General features: G+C 43.8%; 2 protein-coding genes across 3 annotated transcripts; one reads left to right on the top strand and one right to left on the bottom strand.

Annotated features, from left to right (window-relative positions):
• The first annotated feature begins 782 nt into the window (after positions 1 to 782).
• LOC102713175 (auxin-responsive protein IAA13) lies at positions 783 to 3,325 on the top strand. Its single transcript, XM_006650504.3, has 5 exons — positions 783 to 1,183; positions 2,261 to 2,517; positions 2,629 to 2,722; positions 2,839 to 2,900; positions 2,982 to 3,325. The coding sequence occupies exons 1-5, from the start codon at positions 951 to 953 to the stop codon at positions 3,017 to 3,019; spliced, it is 684 nt and encodes a 227-aa protein (XP_006650567.1). The 5' UTR covers positions 783 to 950; the 3' UTR covers positions 3,020 to 3,325.
• LOC102710010 (protein transport protein sec23-1) lies at positions 1,957 to 7,483 on the bottom strand. 2 transcript variants are annotated; one of them, XR_005811277.1, is made up of 3 exons: positions 6,765 to 7,483; positions 3,992 to 5,936; positions 1,957 to 2,536 (listed from the first exon to the last, which is right to left on the bottom strand). XR_005811277.1 is itself a non-coding variant. In XM_006651741.2 (2 exons), exons 1-2 carry the CDS (start codon positions 7,368 to 7,370, stop codon positions 4,275 to 4,277), a joined length of 2,268 nt encoding a protein of 755 aa, XP_006651804.2. In that variant the 5' UTR covers positions 7,371 to 7,483; the 3' UTR covers positions 3,834 to 4,274. The 2 variants fall into 2 exon arrangements, 1 of the variants encoding a protein (XP_006651804.2); XM_006651741.2 differs by lacking the exon at positions 1,957 to 2,536 and having other exon boundaries at positions 3,834 to 5,936.
• Positions 7,484 to 8,581: the final 1,098 nt, after the last annotated feature.

Here is an 8,581-nt window from a genome sequence, read left to right as displayed (position 1 = left end):
GAGAAGAGAGGTGGACTACTAATTTATAGCCAGCTGCACACAGAGTTCAAGACAAAATATGTATATGACATGTGGGACCATACAATGTTTTGTAGCTAGCTATTGTATAAATTAGCTATTAGAATGACTATAGATAAAGTGGAGCAAGTAGTCGGCTATACTATAGAACTTGATCTTATATAGCACAAGAACACTTCACAAACCCTCAACCAGATTGAATAACCATCCAATGGAATTTCACTAGGTAAATACTCCTACACACCTCGCCTTCTAGCCTAGCCTTTGATAGCCTGCAATAGAGAATCCAGCCGGAGGAAACATGGATGCAAAAATTATTGTCTGCTAACCTCCAAATTAGCCCCCCTCATGCTCTAACTAACTAATCTCTCTCTCTCTTCCCCTAAGAAAAAAAACTAATGTCCTCTCTCTCTACCACCCTAGCTAGTGTAGAATAATTACCATGAATTATCTCCCTCCTCCCTCCTCCGGGCCTTCCCCTATGGCTCTACTGCCTCCGTCCTAAAATAAACCAATTTTTCACTTTTTACTTTCAATTTTTAACTCTTCATCTTATTTAAAACTTTTTTTATGATTAATATTTTTGTTTTTATTAGATGATAAATTATAAATAGTACTTTACGTGTGACTAATTTTTTTCTAATTTTCTAAAAAATTTTCAAATAAGACGGATGGTCAAACGTTGGACATGGAAACCGACGAATTCGTTTTTTTCTATGGAGGGAGTATATATATACTCATCTCTCCAACCTGTTCTTGGCTGCTCTCTTCCACCACCTCCTAATTTTCTCCAAAATCTCCTCCAGTCTGCAAGAGAGAGAAGAAGAAAAAGGCTGTACAGCAGCAGCGAGCTCGAGGCGCAGCAACAGCGGGCCGGCGATAGGCTAGGCTAGGCGAGGCAGGCAGCTGCAGCTGCTCCCGCGGAGCCGACGATGGCTGGCGCCGACGTCGGGACGGAGCTCCGGCTGGGGCTGCCCGGAGGCGGCGCCGGCGAGGCCGCGGCGGCGGCCAAGGCCGGGAAGAGGGGCTTCGAGGAGACCATTGACCTGAAGCTGAAGCTGCCCACCGCCGGCATGGAGGAGGCCGCGGAGGCGCCGGCCGCCGAGAAGGCCAAGAGGCCGGCGGAGGCCGCCGCCGCTGACGCCGAGAAGCCACCTGCTCCCAAGTACGTGGTGCATGAATTTTTCAGATTTATTTTCATATATAAATCTGGCATATATATGCTACAGTAGCTGTTTCTATGATGCTTCCTGTAATTACATGATCTATTTACTTATAGTGAGTATTAATTAGTGAGATTTTAGTGGTATGGACTTGTTTGTTTTTGCTTGAGGGGGTAGAAAATTTTGAATTATTTTGGGTGCTTTTAGATGAACTTTATTTTTTTAAAAAAAATAATTTATAGAAAAAGATTCATATACAGCAGCATAATGGCATTTGGTGAAAAGGTGCGTTCAAGTTTAGGTTATACTAGTTAGTTCTCCCCTCTTCTCTTCCTTTCTTTTGCTTGGATTTATATATTTGGAGCATGCTGCATAAACTTGAGATGCCCATGAAGCAAACACCTTTAAAAGAAGCACAATTTATCCATAAAAAAGAGATCCTCTGGCAGAAAGCGCATATGGCGACACCATCGTGTATGTTCTTTGTCGCTTGCAAAGCGTTGAGCAGATTATTATTACCATTTTTAATCACCATAGGCTCATCTGATGCCCGATTTGTGCAGAAGGTGTCAGAAATTGCTGGCGATGTAGGAGTAGCATTGTTTTGGTTTATATTTTCCCCTTCATGTCCTGGCAGATTCCTCCATCTGAAAAAGGAACTGTTATCGTGGCTGTTTTCATTTGTTTTTCTGAAAAGAAAGATAGGGTCACAACAAAATATTTAGAATGATCAGAAAAGGAGTAGTACTCATACATCTGTATACAATTAATTCCTGAAATAACCATGGTGGCCATGATTCATGTGGCAATAACTAAAGTTGATGGCATTTTCATTATACACAGTACTACCATAAAGTTGCTGCAGGCATACATACATATACATTAGTTAAAACAGAGTTGGTCGCCAGCAAGAATAATGTAACATGCATGATCCAGCTGGATGGAGTTTCCAGTTACAGAAGTGAAAAAAAAAAAACTCTCATTTTTTTTCGCAGGCCCTGTAGAATATAACCGATATGTGAAAAACTTGAAAAGAGAAAACAAATTCGATCTAGCTAATTTCTCATGTTACATATCAGGGCACAGGCAGTGGGTTGGCCACCAGTCCGATCGTACCGCAGGAACATCATGACCGTGCAGTCGGTGAAGACCAAGAAGGAAGAGGAAGCTGACAAGCAGCAGCCCGCTGCCAATGCCAGCGGCAACAGCTCCGCCTTCGTGAAGGTGAGCATGGACGGGGCACCCTACCTGCGCAAGGTGGACCTGAAGATGTACAACAGCTACAAGGATCTCTCCATTGCTCTGCAGAAGATGTTCGGCACCTTCACCACAACTGGTAAATCGCTGCCACGAGACTGCAAGAACAGAATATCAGCTGATAATGAGCTTATTGTGAATGTAAAGTTGGTCGGAATTAATAAAAAACAGTACATTGAACTTTTGTCAGGTAACAATATGAATGAGGTGAATGGTTCTGATGCTGTTACAACTTATGAAGACAAGGATGGCGACTGGATGCTTGTTGGAGATGTCCCATGGCAGTATGTTACTTCATTCTCGTTTCCCCTTAACCGTTTCCTTATTTTCTGCCTCATGATTAGAATGTGGTTTAATGACATATTCAAGCTCTTGCATTAGCTGATTGATTACTGTGCAGGATGTTTGTTGAGTCATGCAAACGCTTGAGGATCATGAAGGGTTCCGAAGCCATCGGTCTTGGTCAGTGTCTTCAGCTAAAATTTACTTTCTTGTCAAGATTTATATCTTGGTTCATACCCCTTATGTGTTTCTTCTTTCCAGCACCAAGAGCAAAGGACAAGTACAAGAATAAGAGCTGAATATGTTGCAGTATGAAGATGCTGAGCATGGAGCCATAAGAATGGTGTTCTTGCAGTGTGTTATGGTTTCTATTAGAAATATAACGTTTTACTTGTTTAGTTGGATTAAAAGAAGGAGAGTTGTCATGTTTAATTTGTTTATGGACCAGAAGCAATAATCTATTTGGGTGTAGCTGTATTGGTGTTATGTGATGTCCCCTACCGTGTGTCCCAGGATCTACTTCATGATTTTATTCTGATGTTGTTAATTTAAGTTTGTGTGATTGTGAAGTAAAGGGTATCAATGAAACTATTATTATTATGGTATCTGGTAAGTTAACATGTTTGTTAATCATGAGCACAATATTTTTGTAAACTATGTGTGATCAAGTGGGGGGAACAAGCCATGTGCTTGGTGATGGGGAATCCATTAATATAACTCTAGCCTATCTGTCTTTTGAGTTATTGAGAAGGTTGGGTCTTGAGGCATGATGGTATGATCATAGCATGAAGCTTCCTTGCTCTTTCTAGAGCTGTGGTGATACCTAGGCTAAGTACATTGCATAAACAAATTAAACCATAATCTATTCACCCCACATTTATGACAGGGAAATGCTTCCAACATATAAGATGCCTATATTATGTTTGGTCTACAATATGCCAAACATCATATGATAAACTCTAGGGGTAGTATAAACAATAGACGTTCTTGGAAGAATCACAGAAGCTACACAACAATGAAACCATACCATAACCTCAAAAGGACTGGATTTAAAATTTTAGGTGTTTACAGCGTATAAATGACTCTGCTTAAGGACGTAATATGCCCACTAGGAAACAGCATAATGGTCCTACTGCATTACCAGAACTGGAAAGCAAGTGGTGTTTTACTGCTTAGAAATTAGCAAATGTCTGGAGAGAACTCCAGCATTTGTAGAGGATAAATGATTGGCATTATAACATTCTATACAAAACTATTAAATGATTGCTTACATCAAACTGGAGCTGGAGAAATGTATAACTCAAGAAGATCCCATCCTTCTAAGCAGTAAAAGTTCTCCCAGTACTTTCAAGATAGCAGAAGACCATAAGGTAGCATATAAACAATCCACATGAATCCATCAATCCCGCGCAGAAAATTACTGCAAGTGTTCAATAAACTTGCAAGTAAATGTCATCTGTGAATATGACGTTCAATCCCTCTGAAAGCCATATCTTCAGGATCACAGGTGGGTCCAACTGCAAAAGTGCAAACATGATCAGGCTTCATGCCTCACTAACCCTGAACAGCCAGCTCCTGCAAGTGTTCAATAAAAACTTGCAAACTAACATCGTCGGTGAATATGACTTCCGAGCCATCTGAAAGCTGAGTTTTCTGTGTCACAGATGGATTCAACCGAGCTAGAAGAAACCTGGCCTGACTACCATGCTGATCACATTTTATGAGTTTTGGCACCGGAAAACGGTCTACCAGTAGTGCCTCTGCATCAACTTCTGGGGCTTCAAGCAGCTTCCGCAAATTTTCATGGTTTGGATCCTTATGATAGCCAAGTTTCCTCCATTGAGCAATCTTTGAGCCATAGTGAATAACAATATAGAAGTATGAATCAAATAGTAAAATGACATCGGGAGAGATGGAGCTGACATCTAGCAACACGGGAATAGGTGGGCCATCAAATGAGTACTGGAATAAAGTTGGCTGAATCATGATCAGAGACCCCACAACTCCTTCCCTATTCAACATCAACCGAAAGAAAGCAGTTTCGTCAGGGGAACTATTGAAAACATCAATGAACTGTGACCTCCGCAGGTAGTACATAAATTGAGGATAGAGCGAGAAGTTAGTTGACAGCCGGAATGTAGATGGATCTTCAGGGACATAGTTCCCAAACTTAGCAGTAAAGCGAATAAGCATCTTATCAAGCCATCGTATCACATCTCTAACATGGTATGTCTCTGCCCTGTGCACGGCAAGCCTGGCCATAACAGCTGCAGCAGCTTCTTGATCAAACCCATCTGTAATCTCAGGCGAACGAGGTCCAACCCATCTTCTCGCAACAGTTGTAACCCTTAGACGGTAGCTACCATCACCATGCCGGTACCTCGTCATGAACTGAATAAAGAAGACAGTTGGGGGCTCAGTATTATGCCTACAGTCCACTCGGAAGATGAACACGATGCAGGTTTTGCTGTCCACTGTACTCATTTTCCAATAGTTTGTCCCACCCTCTCCAATTTCTTTATCACTAACAGAGCTGTTTTTTCTACGAAGAGAGATGCAGGGACCAAGGGCACCACAAATTTTCACCTCCCTTGATGTTACTATCTCAATTGTCGCATTAAAGTTCATGTTAAGGTAATCAACACCCTCGCGCTTGAATACATGTCTTAAGCAGCTTTTGAACTGCTCGGACTCAAATGATTCTGAGTGCACCATTAAGCCCCCAGACACTTCAATTGGGTACCTCAGCTCTGCAGATCCAACCTGATCTAGAGAGCAAGCAAATAGATCGAGAACTAGTGCGTGAGCTGTTAGCCTGTTTGCAACTTTCTTATAGAATTCTCGGGCTTTGTCAGTGAGAGGAGCATTGCCATTGAAAATGTCACGATGAGAACGAATTGCTTTCCCAAGATCAGTTTCAACCACAAGCCCTGGACCAACTGTTGTGGGACCAGATGTGAAGACCATAATCCGACCTCCGGCATTAGGTGAACAACAACCTTCTAGAAGAGCAACAGCTGTGGAAATAGCAGCGCCACTGGCTCTCAAAGGGCGATGCCCACGTGGGCAAGCAGACATGGATCTCAGGTCTTCTATTGCAGATGTGATGTTAAATTCACATTCAGAAACTGGCAACAAAAATCTCTGCACTTTACTGGACATTGGCATAGCCAACTTGTTGTATCGAGCATGGTGAACGCCTAGAAATTCTTGTATCTGAAACATAACAGGAGGTTTGTGAGGTAAATACTAACGATGATAAACCCTACTATGCAACACAATTGCCAAACCAGATCATTGACTGGTAGTGCCTGAGGGACAACTGAAAACATGACCACCCGGTTCCCCAATCCAAACTTACAAGGACTGATAACAGCAACATAGAAACATCATATTAAAGCTAAATATTAACAAGATCCCAAGAGTCCCTGATTTATATAATGCCAAACTCTCTCTAGTGATACTACAATTTCAGATATTTTTAGGCTACATGGAGTCATGGATACATTATACTTTGCACACATCTAAGGCTTGCTACCCAACATGAATAAATTGAACGCGTAGGACAGCAGCAACCTTAGCAAACAAAGGCATACAGTCCCTTAGGGCTGTTCACCAGTGGTTTCTTGAAACCGGCTGAAACAAGCCATCTTCATCTTCCTCCACGTCCACCAGCAGCAGCTTAGCCTAATGCTCTAATCGAACTAACCTCCTAATGCCCAGCCCTAGATGGTTTATTTGGAACTGTACATGAACACGCTGCATCCCTGTTATAGGTCCTATGCATCACAGAAATTGTAGCGTGAACTTTGAGCTCACATTGATTCAGAAAGCAAGACATTTTTAAGTTAAAAGCACAATGCCCGTTTTACTTGGAACTCAAGATCCAATAGTTTTACTATGATAGTTTTTACTCTGTACTATGATAATTACCACATCCATGTAAGCAAATGACATTCCTAGTGCCTGGATCAACTTGTGCAAACTCGCCAAAGCACAGGGTTGAAAAGTTCCGTCATTTTGCCCAGATTACAGTTCACAAACCTTTTCCGACTCAATCTCGCGCTCCCCATTGATCACCACCACCCTGGTGCACCCCTCGAAGCCGAGATCGTGCACCCACACCGACGCCGCGAAGGAGATGAGTGCCACCCTGACCCCCTCGGGCAGCCCCTGCACGACCCTGAGCACCTCCGCCTTGAGCGCGGCGAGCTCCGGCCCCGCGGTGGCCGCGTCGACAACGAGCACGACGGCGGGCGGGCCGGGCCCGGAGGAGGCGCCGGCCTCGGCGGGGTCCGGCGGCAGCACGTACTCGACGCTGGAGTGGGTCGGGAAGAGCTCGGCGGGGAGCGCGTCGGGGGCGAGGCGGCGCGGGAACGGGTTGGCGGAGGCGCCGCAGAAGGGGCATGCCCACCGCGCCGAGGCGTGGTGGACGCGCGAGAACGGGTTGAGCGCGGCGCCGCAGCCCGGGGAGGCGCACCGGAGCGGCGCGTAGGGGAGGAGCGGGAGGAGGTCGGGCGCCGCCGGGTGCAGCGGTGTGCACAGCACGGAGGTCGGGACGACGAGCGACGCCGCGGCGGAGGGGCTCGGCGGCCACGAGTGCCACGGCCACCGCAGGCCCTCCACCGCCTCCAGCTCCGCGAAGTCCATCGGAATCAAGCGCCGCGCCGGCAGCCGGCGGCGGATGGATGGAGTCGCGGCTAGGGTTTGCCTAGGTTCTTCTTCCTCCACTCCCCTTCTCCCTCCCTGCGGCCATTTGCTTCGCTTTTCCTCTCACCTTTTATTTTTTTCCTTTGCCCTTTTTTTTTAACTTTCGCTTTTTTTTATTTTAGGTGATCCATCTTGACCGTTAGATTATCATCTGACGAACGTAATTAATCCCATGCCAAATGCAGTTTTGAAAAGGAGAAGACCAGACCTTATGTGGGCTAGGCCCAGTTGAGTGAAGGTCTGAAGATGGGCCAGACTAGACATGACGGCCTGCATATTGCGCCACTGCCCAGCCAGGTTTCGCCTCGCCGTCACACAAGTAAAAACAATGTGTAATTTTAAATCTAAATATAGTACACTGTATTTTAACATATGGCATGATTGATCTTTTGGTATGTGTTTAACAATTTTTTTATTAAATATTTTGTGCAGACATATGAAAATATAATTTATAATTAAAATATATTTAGTAATAATTCCAATCATAACAAAAATAAATTGATAATTACATAAGTTTTTTTAATAAGGCAATTGTCAAACATGTGTCAAAATGTAAATGACACCGTATTAAAATATGGACAAACTATATGTCTATATTCGACCTTATTAAATTATTTTTTCTTTCACAGAGAATGCATCTGCGTCTTAATAAGTCTGGTAACCAAGGTAAACATGGGTGAAACCAGAAATTTATCAAGCCTAGAGTTCAACGACGAGATATAAATCTTTCGAATAAATTTTAGTTCAAGCGTGAGGCTCGAACCCAAGCTTCCCCACGCCTGATACCGTCCCTGACGGTAAACCGTGAAAAATCATACCAAATCCAATCGAGAAATATCTTAAGTTTGTCAAAGTAAGAGGAATAGAAAACCCACTTGTAAAGTTGCAACCACATATCAAAGTTACTGCGCTTGTGATGCCATCGACGGTAGCTAGTTACGGAATACAATTTAATCACTCGACGTAAACATAGAAAGGTGACGAAAGCCGTGTCATTTAACTAACGCCCTCCTTGCCTGAATGCTAATGGCATCATCAGCAATCCAGGCCTCAACGCTGGTAGATTTTTTTAATCTTAGCTAGTTAGCCGTATGAGGCATGGATTAAGTTAATTACTACCACTTCCTAGACTCCTACAAGTTTCTTTTCTT

This window comes from Oryza brachyantha, chromosome 3 (genome assembly GCF_000231095.2).
Source record: "Oryza brachyantha chromosome 3, ObraRS2, whole genome shotgun sequence".
NCBI classification, from domain to species: Eukaryota; Viridiplantae; Streptophyta; class Magnoliopsida; order Poales; family Poaceae; genus Oryza; species Oryza brachyantha.
Note: the sequence above shows the minus strand (reverse complement) of the source record. Positions and strands in the feature narration are given on the sequence as shown.

Bases quoted from the DNA above. Each gene is read 5' to 3' on its own strand.
- LOC102713175 (XM_006650504.3), top strand. From the start codon at position 951: ATGGCTGGCGCCGACGTCGGGACGGAGCTCCGGCTGGGGCTGCCCGGA. The intron at 1,184-2,260 runs GTACGTGGTGCA...GTTACATATCAG, and splicing joins GAGAAGCCACCTGCTCCCAA to GGCACAGGCAGTGGGTTGGC. The intron at 2,518-2,628 runs GTAAATCGCTGC...AACTTTTGTCAG, and splicing joins CGGCACCTTCACCACAACTG to GTAACAATATGAATGAGGTG.
- LOC102710010 (XM_006651741.2), bottom strand. From the start codon at position 7,370: ATGGACTTCGCGGAGCTGGAGGCGGTGGAGGGCCTGCGGTGGCCGTGG. The intron at 5,937-6,764 runs GTTTGTGAACTG...GTTATGTTTCAG, and splicing joins GCGAGATTGAGTCGGAAAAG to ATACAAGAATTTCTAGGCGT.